This window comes from Myripristis murdjan, chromosome 5, assembly GCF_902150065.1.
Source record: "Myripristis murdjan chromosome 5, fMyrMur1.1, whole genome shotgun sequence".
NCBI lineage: Eukaryota > Metazoa > Chordata > Actinopteri > Holocentriformes > Holocentridae > Myripristis > Myripristis murdjan.
The window spans coordinates 15,423,746-15,436,412 of NC_043984.1; the positions used below are offsets into that span (position 1 = coordinate 15,423,746).

The 12,667-nt window shown below is 44.0% G+C and overlaps 1 protein-coding gene across 1 annotated transcript in view; it reads left to right on the forward strand.

Moving 5' to 3' along the window:
* The window catches only part of skib (v-ski avian sarcoma viral oncogene homolog b), a 31,205-nt gene that overhangs the window by 14,716 nt on the left and 3,822 nt on the right, over window positions 1-12,667 (forward strand). The window contains exons 2-4 of the mRNA XM_030051210.1: window positions 11,527-11,640; window positions 11,895-11,998; window positions 12,110-12,372. Of these exons, the coding sequence (XP_029907070.1) occupies window positions 11,527-11,640; window positions 11,895-11,998; window positions 12,110-12,372 (481 nt within the window). The remainder of the gene's footprint in view (window positions 1-11,526; window positions 11,641-11,894; window positions 11,999-12,109; window positions 12,373-12,667) is intronic.

Genomic DNA, 12,667 nt, shown 5'->3' on the forward strand with positions numbered 1-12,667 from the left:
TTTTGTGTCATGTCAAAGTCTTGAGCTATAAGAAAAGCGGTGCAAAAAAAAAGAAAAGAAAAGAAAAGCACTGGCCCTTGATTTGAGAGGCTGGAAATAAGGGACTCTGCTCTCAGTTAGTGGTTCCGTCCACTGCAGTGATTCAGGGGATAAAAATGTGGCCTGTGTCTCTTTAAGAGTGCTGGCCTGTCTGCAGAATGCATCAGTCCTGTGGAGCAGACACAGGCCAGGAGGAGGAGGGTGAAGGGAGGAGCGTGGGGCTGTGCAGAGGGAGGAATGAGGACAGGAGGGAACAGCCGCAGTCTGGGCTTCCAGCCTCCTGGCTAGACTGCTGAAAGTTATTATTGAGTTCCTGTGTAGGGCCTCCCCTCCCTGTGGCATACTCCTCTTTGCTCACTATGAGGCAGACAGGGAGAGCGAGAGAGAGAAAGAGAAAAGTTGGCAGCCGACCATACCCTTTTGCAATGACCTTACATGCAACAAATGAAGGATAATTTTGTTTGATTCTATGTTTTTGCAAGGGTAGAGTCTCTGAAAGGCTTGTAAGACTGAGAGCGACCACACTCTCCAACAGCCTTACAGCTGCTCGACAGCAGCTGAATCTCCAGCCTAGCATACTGTTGTCTTAAGTTACAGTTTAGCAGACATGTCCTGTTTTCTTAGGAATGGCCTTAACTAGTCAAGACAAGAAGGTTGACAGTTCACCAATGAGAAAGAAGCAAACTAAATCCTCTAAGTAATGAGTATGATTCAAGGACAGATGGTGGAAGAGGGACAAATACTCTCACCTCTTTCAAGTTACTTTCTCTTTGCAACATATGATAGCCGTGAGTTCGTAAATATGACTTGAAATATGACTCATACAACAGCGCATTGACAACTCTAATACTAAAACACAGGCGAATTTGACTTTATTACGATCTTATGTGTCTTTTGTTAGTTATCTGTGGTTAGTGTTCAACCTGCTGGTTGTAGGGATTTGCCGTCCGGGAAAGGCCATGGAGATTACATAGTTACATACACCATGCCCTTTTCTCAGGCCTGTGGCTGCCTGCAGCACTCTAATCCCTGGCTGGCCTGCCTGCCCCTCAGCGGCTACATGAGGGCCACAAAGCGCATGCTTCCTCAGCCCACCAAGGGAGAGTGAAAGAGCGAAACAGACTTTTATGCAATGCTCTATCCAGTATATGGGCTCTGAACCTGCTGTTGCTTTAAGCTAGCTCATCTCACTGACCAGGTCCCCAGGGTTAGCGATAGTACCCAGCTGCTGCCTGCCCTACTGTACTGAACGTGTCAGTTCTCTGGCTCGCAATCGGCCTAAACCCAGCACCTGAGGCTCCGCAGGAGACCGCGAGGCCTTTTCCCGCCCATATCTTGCGTACCAAGGCACATATGTGCCCTGATTTATCCCAGCATGTGTCTTCATTCATGGTCAGTGCAATCATTCAGCCTGTGTTTTAAAGCTGTCTTGGGCAGGGGTTTTGGAGGAGAGTTGGGCGAGGGGGAAAACCCTGGCGCTGAAATGGGTATTTTGTGGAGTTCTGTTTGTTGAGTCAGAGCTTAGCTGGACTCTACTGTTATGTGGTTGCTATGGAGAAAAACATGGGCTCTAGATTCAGAGGAGTACAATAAAATCATCCAGGAAAAATACATTTCCAAGAATTTTCAGGGTCAAGAAACAGACGGCAAATTGCAGAATTCAAGAGGTGCCGTGGTCCACCCACCCCTCAATCCTCCATTTTAGAACGCTCGTATTCATTTTATGGAAGCTGCAAGACTCGAGCCCTCTCACCCAATTATTCCTGTAAGCAGATATGTTTTCCTGTGAATGGAGCAGGGAAGCAAAACCAGTGTTTAAGGATGGAATGTGTGATCTGAGGAACGGATGTTGTGGGTGTTTTATCCCCTATTTCCCTTAGAGACAATTCCATGAACAAGTGGAAACAAGTGAAATGCTATTTGATCTCTGTCAAATATTACTGTCTACACATATGCGCGCTGTGAGGCCCTCGTACATTTGAGTCAGACTGCAGTTCTTCCAGAGAGAGCAGAACAGGGTAGGACATGCGCAAAGACAATAAACCCCTAATGTATTTTGGAAAATGTGTTGCCAGTTAATTGGTAGAACAACCTCTGAAACTCAGTGGCTTTTTGTGTTTTTTTTTTTTTTTTTCTTTTTTTTTCCTGGCACTGTAATTCCATTCAGCTGCGTGTCCAGGCTCCTTATTGCTGCTTGTGTAGGGTGTTTTATTCTTAATGTTTCCTGTCGTTCTGAACGGACCCATTAGCACTTCTCGAATACTGCAGCTGTCTGGTTGTGCCATCCAGCTCAAGAGGAATACTCACATGAAGTGGTGTAGTACACTTTGAAAATAAGCCTATTTACAAGCTTATGACGTGAATTCAAAGTTCAAAGTCACACAAGCAACAAGAATATATGTCCACCCTTTAAACAGCCATATCAAGTGCTGGTCATAGCATTAACTCACTCTGAAACTGGTAGTCTTATAGCATTTAATGGTTTGAATGGTCACTGAAACAACAGTGCCCACAGATGAGGTTTTCTAACCTGGTGACCAGGAAAGCACAAGAGAATGGCCAGAATGGTGTCTATAAATTGCAGAAGGATTTATTACCTTGGTTCAGCCAATTACTTCCTAAGCAGTTCCCAGGACAGATACTGTGTCGCTGAAATGACATCACATGGGACCCTGAGTGAGCAGTGACCCTAACTTCACCTCGCCCTCTCACAGTTTTTATGGCCCACAGCCCTCCATCCCCCTCTGTCCTGTCCCATCCCCTTGCACCTCTTAACCTCTGGTGTTCATCTCATTTTCATCTTTCCAAATAAACCTGCCACCTGCCCGCCTTGCTGCTGGCTGGTTGGGGGGCATGTGGTCATGTGGCTCAGCTTACCAAGTGGGACAGGCAAGTCACAGCTCAGCTGACTGGTGAGCTGCTTTGCCTTTTTCAAAAACTCTAGTACTACTTGATGGGCCGCAGCTATTGTTGACTGATGTTGAGTAATGATTAATTTTGCAAGTGTATTAATGTGATTTGCTCTCAGTGCGCTGATGGTTAAACGTTCTCATAAGCAAATGACTGAACATGAACTTGGTATAGTGACACTGTTTTGGTTTTGCGATATTCTGCAGAATAAGTTCATGAGCACAAGGCACAAGGCCTAGTACAGCTACAGAAGAGGTCTGGTGAGATCCACTGAGAGCTTAAAACGATTGATGGCCAGATAAAACCCCTGTTAGGTCGATGGTGAAAATAGTCCTCCATAGTTAACATATTTGTGAGATGAGGCGGTGTGTCATCACCTAGCAGGGATTTTGACTCAGTAATTTATTTGAATAGGCACTAAAATGAAAGTGTCAAGTGAGACACAATTGATGCTTTCAAGGAACAGAGCTATCATCCTGAGGCATTTCATGAAATATTTTGCATTAAAATAAAACACCTCCTGAGTTCTCAGGTTTAATACTTTCCTGACCCTCATATCAAGTGCAGAACCAGGCACTTTTATCCCCTGCAATAAGTTGGTAACATGGCTGTCATTCTGGTCTGCTCCAGGGGATCTGGCTGTCCATCTGGCCTGTCAATCTTTCAGACACCAAAGGTCTAGACCCCGGCCGATCCCAGCCTGCTCCACTGTATTACTATCAGTCCACCAGTTGTTCTCCCTGCCCTTCATCAGCCTCCCAGTCCTCCCTCTGTCCTGATCCAGTGCACTTAGTGTGTCTGCCCTGTGAGGGAGGTGGATTGGAGTCTCCTAGTACCAGGTACTGTGGGTGATATAATGGTCTGTGTATTTGGAGCTGTTACTGTTTGGGTTGTAGAGAGGTTATCCAGTGACATTTTAATCGTCTTTCTGCCTTCTTTGCCGTGGCATTAGCATTAATCTGCAGGATTAAAACTCAGGCAGTCAGACTCTGGACTTACTGTCTCATTGTGGAGCGGAGGGGAGTATGCAAATGATGAGAACAGCGTCGCACATTTTCCTGGGCGCAGGCAGGGATGTGCTTATCAGTGATAAACCAAGGTTTTCAGTCTGTAGACATTAGACCTCTGATGAGTGGATGAGTTTTCAACACATCCAGCTGTCTCAGAATGGGTGGGGCTGGTCTTCACCAGTGAAAAAAGTGCATAAAAAAATAGTGGCATTGCTGAGATTACTTTAAAATGTTTCTTTTAAAGAAATCTTTCAACAGGCAAAGATTATTTTAATTGCAACAATGTGACATTATGCAGGTTGTTCCACCACTCTCAATAATCCAGTAGTGCCACTTGTTGAGGTTCAGCTATAGTTGCAGGTCAAACAGATTCAGACCTGTGGCAGATAAAGATTTTAGGACTAAATGCAAAATTAACATTTACATTATGTCATGATATATGTCCATTCATTTCAAATCCTCTTGTCTAGAATTATTATCTAAATGAAATTAAAATGTTTGTCACATATGTCACTTCGTCTCATCTCATCCCGTCTTACTTCATCAAAGCAAATGGAGCAGTGTTTTTTTTTTTTAGATATTGCTTCCTCATTCCTTTCAGGCAATAACTTTGCCAGCTGGCACTGATTATCCACTTTTTGAATCAGTGCTGTCTAGCCTGCATTGCAGTTCATTGATATAGTGTTTTATTTTACACAGTTCAAGTGGAAACCACTCACTTATGTGGTTTTACAACCTCATGTGACAAGGTCCTCTACGTGAATTAAATTGACTTTGCTCCAAATTATAACAGCGATGCGATATGATGAGAAATGGCCTAGATCATTTAAATATCAAGAGATGCAGCAGACAGCAGAAAGTCAGATGAGGGACGGAGTAATGCCATAGGATTAAGCTTACATAGCTAAGCATTGGTACTATCTGAGGTCCGTGGAAGCATGCACACATGTTAAAGTCAGCAGAAAAATTACGTTTCCTCTGATGCACAGCTGCACGGTACTTGATGAAACTATCAAATGTTGCAAGGAATAATAATAATTCTGGATAACATTAACATTAGCAGTGTGTTACAGGTGGATGCCGTTGTATATATGTTTCCACCCTGAGCAGCGCTCTTTGTTGTCACAGAAACCTGATTTAATGTATACTTGTTAATGGACGTATCAGCGAGTGGGAGAGGTGTGAAAGAAGAAAGTATGGTGTCCAATGCTGCGATGCACATTCTTTTCATATGCTAACTGTGCTGTATAAATGTGGATCAAGGTGATCTTTAAGGTGTGCAAGCAAACTACTCAGGCACTTACAGTTAACTAATCAGAAATAGCATCCTTGCATATAATAACCACTCCTTTCTTGGATCCTGTTTGTTATCTTATGCTATTAACATTAACCTGTGGGCATTTAGTATTTTACCGCTCATGTCACACCAAGCTCCTGAGGTGTGATGGAGTTTAAATGCAGCCTTGAGCCTTATATGGATCCTCAAAGGAGGCTTCTTTTTTTTTTTTTTTACTGTAGTGCAGCTTAATAGAAGATACCAAATTTTGATTGTCGTTTTCTAGCTTCCATGAAGGCCACATGCTCTTTCATGGATGGAGCACAAATCCAAGTGCATGTTGAAACATGGGAGGTTTGAGTTACTTTACCTTGTGAGTTCACAATATGATATGAAAGTAATTAAACACGCCAAAACTCTTAATACATTTGATCCGTTTGATAGCTTCAGCTAATTCTGAGGGAACGGCAGTTATTTCAGCATGCAGTTCACTTGAATGGCTGCCCATCTTCCTGTGAAGCTCATTTGACAATGAAGCCATGGTTGAGTCCCTTTTGGCCAACACTCTGCTCGCAGCTTGTGATAGCCGCCATTAGCATAGTCATGTCAGAGTCCAGTGATTCCTCTGAGTCTCTGTTATGTCAGGCGAGTCTGATTTTAAATGGTCTGGTTTGGAGTCGAGCATTTCAGGCATTTTTTAAATGTACCAGCATTTTCAAGCAAGTGCCTTTTTGGAACACATTCATTTTTTTTTAACAGTTGCCAAGGTTCCTTACAACTTTCCAGTGACTCAATGCAGGAGCACATAGCCAATGAATCTGCTTTACTGATATGCATTCCTGTAGCGTTACGGCTAATGTTAACCGATCTTTGTCTATGGATGCAGTCGAGATGAAAGGAATGGAAAAAATTGGAATAATGGCGGTATTTTCCTTTAATACTAAATGTTTTAGTTGTTTAGCTCAAGGCCTGCAAGAAATCACTATATCCAGCTTCAGTGAGTGGTTTCTATACCCGATTGGCTTGTAAATACGATTTCCTCACAAATTCTCCGACATTTCTTCTTCAATTCATGATGTTCTTAGAAGTTGCGTGACTGCATGTCAAGTAAGAATTCATTTTACCCTTTATGAGCACTGCATAAAGTGCCAAAAGCGTAGGTCATCTCTCTCTCTCTCTCTCTCTCTCTCTCTCTCTCTCTCTCTCTCTCTCTCTCTCCCTCTGTCTCTCTCACTGTCTGCCTCTGTGTCTCTCTCTCTCTCTCTCTGTCTCACTGCCTCTCGTTAACCTTCATCCCCTCCGGCTTCCTGGTTAGCACTGCAGCTGCTCCTACATTGTAAGTGTGCTAAATGTGAATAGAAGCATAAAGGCATTGTGTGTGAGTATGTGCATGAGCATGTGTGTGTGTGTGTGTGTGTGTGTGTCTGTATAGAAGCACAAGTGAGTGAGTGTGAGAGTTGGTCCCCAACTGCAGCACTGTCTGTTTTACATACAGTCTTCTCTGAGGTCTTGTGGTGTAGTGTTTAATTCTCCTGTTCCAACAGTACAGCGCGGGGGCTCAGACAAGTATCCAGTGAATTTGGCACTATCTGCATCTATAAATACACCACTCAGAGCACGTTTCATTTCCAAAGATAACTGTGACTCACAACCATACCAAACATGCTCATGCTAATAATGTGTAATCTGCAGTGATGTCTGTTTCATGTCTTTTAGTTGGGGTTACCCTGTGTGGAATAACTTATGAGCCTTTCCGACAGTGAGGTCACCCTTTGAGGGACAGAATCACTTGGACACCGCTGTCAACATACTGTAAAAGAGAAACACGCATATCATGTTGTTTTGGTTGCTATGTTTGGACCTGGACTGGAATTCGCTTCTCGCCTTGCAATAGCACTCTCTCCTTTGTTTGTTCTTGCTAGAGAGAGGATGTTTTTATGCATGCACAAGCAAGTCGGTGCACAGGAAGAGGATTTTGCTTTTAATTCAAGAACTGGAAATGAAACTCTAACATTCAGTATATGGAGACATTATATAAAGGAAAGCGCACAGAAATAGTTTTAATTTACGTTTTGAATTGGGCGTATTCAAAGTGAATTGACCTTGATCCTGATACAGATGTCAGAATGTGTTTTCCTGTAGGAAAGTTCCCATGTTTGGAGTCATTAAATCCTCTTTAGTGTGAATGATCCCTCCGTAACTCACTTGTGAATTGTTGACTACTGCAGGATGCTGTTTTCAAGCTCTGCTGTTCTCCCTTGTGCCTGTCAGGCTGTGTAGCCCTGCAGAGATATTTTAAACCCTTTGAGCAGACAGCTCTGTCCAGTCTCCCCCTCAGACCTCGTCAAGTCTCAATCCCAGAGGCAATTAGGACAATCCAATCAGCTTTACTGTAATGCCGTTCTTACGCCGGACCCTGCAGCTCTCCTTGCACAGTATGTCCATGCTGTCACTGCTCAGCTCAGTCACACAAATAATGCAGGCTCACACCAGCAGCGGCAGCAGCAGCACAATGACCTGGACACATTGGAGACAAAGTAAATTGAAAAGATAAGCCAAGATTTAGCGAGGGGAAATGAGAGCTTGTATCTGTGCAGAATAGGGTTGTGGTTACTGGGATATTTCTAGGCAGACACCAATAATTTTAACCCAGCTGTTATGAGTTTTTTTGGAAATCAAGGGGCCGTCCTACGGTTTACATAGTGAGAGGTGAATAGAGACCTCAAGGCATCCCCATGACCATCCACGCTAAACTATAGAGATCAGATTACTCAAACTAGGAGTCTCTCACTTCCAACTAAGGCTGTTACCCAAGCGAGCTGTGCCAGTTGGTGTGCCCTTGAGCGAGACAGCGCCTCACTAAGCGCATGTCGATCTGGGGATTACAGTCAGGGGTTTAGGAGGGGAAAGGAGGCCGAAATCCGAAACTGTTGTGTCTTGTTGCTGTGCACTTTTCTTAATGCCATGCTATCATGCAGCATGCATTGGTATTGTGTGACTGTCGCCCGAGGAAGATCAGCTGGAGGAACTATTTTTGTCTCACCAGCTGAGTGCTGTCCCGTGTTTTGTTTTTAGATAATTTCATTAGAGATTTTAGTGCCACGACAGATGCTAGAGGTTTTGACTTACTTTTACTGGCTTTCCCATTTGATAGACATGACAAATTCAAAGACTTTTCCACAAGGACAGATTACATAAAGCGCGTTGCTTTGCCATTGTGCAGCTATAGCACCTGATTTTAACCTAGGCTTTTTTTTTTTTCACCAATAATTCTCTACAGTGTTCCTGGATTATTCACCGATTTGTTACATCAGTGGTCAATAAACACCCGGGTGTTCATTAGGTCCATGTTCATCTGAAATAACATTTCCATCCCCATCACACCCCAATTAGCACAATATTGACAAATTATTCTTCAAGCAGGTCAAATGGTCGGCTCTTGGAATAGATATTGATATGTTTGCAACGTGTTGTATGCCTCTGTGATTATCTGCAATGCCGGCATGAAAATAGCTTGGGCTTATCCCGGTATTACCATGCCATTATATGGGACTAATTAAAAGATAAAGCATGTCTACTTTTGCCCAGGCACTATTAGAGCCTGTTTAGCCTACAGGTTTGCTTTGAAATGGTCCCTCATTATAGCTCCTCAAAGAAATATCATACAATAGCCAGTTGAAAAGGGCAATGCTTGAATGGAGCCTTAAAGAGGAGGCTGTACTTGGCCTTCAAGTATACATTCCTTCAGCTCAGTGCTTCCTCTGTGGTCCCGCTCCCCTAGCCCACCCCCTCCCACTCAGGACTCAGTTCCCACAGGGGACTCAGCCAAAGCAAACTCCTTAGAGGAAGTCTCCTTCCCTCTCTCTCTCTCTCTCTCTCTCTCTCTCTCTCTCTCTCTGTCCCCCCCTTGCATTAGTGAGAGAGAGGGATGTCCTCTCATCTGGCAGTGGGTCCCGCTAGGCAGGAGGATGTGCAAGGAGGCTGTTATGACTCTGTGGCCATGCTATGTCTATGATGTGGTGGTGAGTAAAGCCCATGCGGCTCCTGTCCTGTGAGGTCAGTGTCAGATTTAGCCAGCAGGTCCCTTGTGGTGTCTGGGAGTGTCTGTTTTCTGACTCTATTATGTCTAGCGCTCTTAGTCTTCCTGGAGCTGCAAACCTCAGGGTAGAAATAGTACCATACAGACAGACATCCTTTGACGGGAAAACAACAGTCATGTCAGTAATTACAGACTCTGATTACACCAGGACAGCAGTTTCTTAGAAACCCGCTGGCCTTGAGTCAGGCAGGTGAGGGGTCGAGTCACCACGCTGAGCGCCACGGCAGGAGGTCCAGTCAGTCAGATGTGTCAGCTGGAGGTCTGGGTTAAACAAGAATTAACCTAGCTAAACTAGACAGTCTGTTGGACGTGTGTGACGTGTTTATTGGTAAGTCAGGTAGAGCAGACATCTGTGAGTCAAGGAGACATAGGAGGTGTGTCCAGACAACCACAAATATGTTATATTCACCACACAGACTTTGCAGTAACTCAGCTGTCGTGTGATTATTAACTTTAAATCAGCCCTAGAAATGAAACCCCACACACAACTGTAATATATGTATATATGCTGTATATTTTTCCATATATGGTCTGTATTTCTTTATTAAATACCCTTATTTGAAATATATTTGAATTTGTCACATTTTCATATATGGATGCATATGTCTAACATGTATTACAAATACCTATGTCCTCCCTATTGTTTCCATATATTCACTTATAAAAGTTATATGTTCAATATAATGGGTTTAATATAGAGTATATTACCAAATGAGTATGTATCTACAGCCATATGACTATAGGTGATTGGCAACATTTATATTCATGTATTAGATTTCCATATGGCAAAGTTGTGTGGCATTTTTTAGACAATAAGCTACAGTACCCAGGATTTATGAACGCAGTGCCAGACAGAAACTGACACCTAACCCATGAGTCACCATGCCACACACACACACACACACACACACACACACACAAACAAGGGAGCATCTGGCTGTGATTAAAAAAACTGTGAGACAGGATTCGACGCTGTGCAGGCTTGTCACTCAATACAAAATGCAATGTATCATTAATTTGCATCTCGAGATGATTGCAGTGAGCGGTGATTAAGCTTTGAAAACTACACACTACCCTGCAGGAGTGTTCTCCATTCAGTATTTTGAAGGTACACAGAGCAATCATTTCTCTTGAATCACACACAGAGGAGGAGATGGGAGTATTTGTCATTCCTGGAGGCAGAATGTCATAGTAGTGAGTAAGACGGCAGCAGGCAGGTCTGTGCTGGCCTCTCCCCCTGCCTAGGTAAACATATCCTCTGCCTGACAAGTGCAGACCTGAGGGCTGCACAGGCGAGGTTTCTGTATCTCACCGCATGGTCTCAGAGCTTGCCACACACCCACCCACACACACAGTCACAATGAAGAGCCCCTTGGAGTTGGTGGGGATTCATTGCCTTCCTCGATGACACTTCAGCAGGGCGGGTGCTTTCCGAAATGTGGGGCTGACATCAGGTCTTCCAGCTGAAGGACAGTTTTCCTACTCACTCCAACACTCTGCTGCCCCAAATGTTACACAACTCTGCAGCTCCATGCCGACGTGCATCCCTCACAGAACACTTCAGCCCAATTGTCCATCAGATGTCTCTCTCTCTCTCTCTCTCTCTCTCTCTCTCTCTCTCTCTTCCCCCTCTCTCTCTCTCTCTGTTCCAATATGTCTGTGGTTCAGGGGAGTCAATCTGCTCCACCTGACGGCGCCTCCTCTGCCTGGCAGGGCGCAATGTAGTCCTGCTGGCTGCCAGCCAGACCAGCTTGAGTGTCTGCTCAGCTCAAAGCAGCACACACACACACACACACACACACACACACACACACACATAAACATCCATACAAACGAATACGCATACACGCCTAGCTCTGAGACAGAGCTCTTACACAGATGTATCTTCTACCCTCCCTGTCTCTCTGTGGCTTCTCTGCTTCTACTAGCTTCTCTAATTCTCTGCTTCTTCTTGACATTCAGTGTCTAAGTGTTGTAAGACTGTGGCATTTCCATTTTTTTGACAAAGTCATTTTTTGACAAATCCCTCAAAGGTGATGATTAGAAAATGATGTCAGTTTTAGTCACCAACATTTTTAGAAGTTGTGGGACGGGCTGTTAGGTTTGTTTCATGATGTAATATTTGCACTTGATATTCATGTGGACACTCTTGAATGGTGATTATTAATGCTTCATTTTTCTTCCCTCCACAGTCTCCCAGCCCAGTCCCAGCCAAGAAATCCAAATTGGACAAATTACAGTCTCCATCAGCTGACAAAGAGAGGCAACCTGATTGGTTACAGTCCCTGTCAAAGTCTGCAAACAAGGTTTGTATGCCATGTCCCTGTTGCTAGTGTGAAACATGATTTGTTGTAAAGCTCAAGGGTCAGAGAACTTCTGTAGAGAAAGTCCTTGTCCTTCTGAATCATCACATTATCATCTCTGTATGACCTCTGGTCACTCAGATGGTTACTGTAAATGAAGAGGGGCTTTTTAGGTTCCTTCGTCATAGCTGATTTAATGTTCTGGTTGTAGCTCATTGTGAGATTTTCCACTCTTGTTGTTTTGTTTGTTGCTCCAGGATCTTAAAGAGGTCCAGCTGAAACAGAGGCCCTCTGCATTCCGCCCCTGGTCTCCCAAAACAGCAGAGAAAGAGAAACCGACCAATCAGAATGAGGCAGAGAGGTGAGTCATCTGAGGAAAGTTACCATTGTTTCAGACTAAAGTAGACATTATCTTTTGTATGGAGCTTGTAATCAATAAACTGCATTCAATGTGCCTGTGTTGCCTGTACAGGTCCAGCTCAAAGAGTCAGGAAACGCTGCTGGGTCCCAATCTGACACTCACTCCCCTGGCCTACCACAGAGAGGAGCCCTCTCCGGTCCACCCCAGGGACAGCCAGGCCCCAGGCAGGGGGCCCACTGCCATTTCCAGGCCACCGCAGGGGTTACATAATGGAGACTCCCAACCTGCAGCAAAACCTGCACTCCCCGGTGCCACCAATGGTGTGGAAGAGATGGACACAGACGGAGAGATTGATGTTGACGACTGTGATGATTGTGAGTACTGCTCATCATTTACACTTTTGTCTGCTACTTCAAAAACATTATAGTATAAAAATCACAGACTTTGAAGTTGGATTTTTTTGTCACAGAGTAAGCCATGACAGAAATAAGCCATAGTAGAATTGGTTTAGTGCAACTTCGCCATCTGGTGTCTCATTTGAGAAGTACAGTAAAAATGTCAGCGTCTCAGTCTGTTCTTCTCTGGTGGTTTTACTGTTTTTTTAGCCACACAAACCACAGTACATTTCAACATTATTAAAAAAAACTATATAGTAAGATTATTATCAGT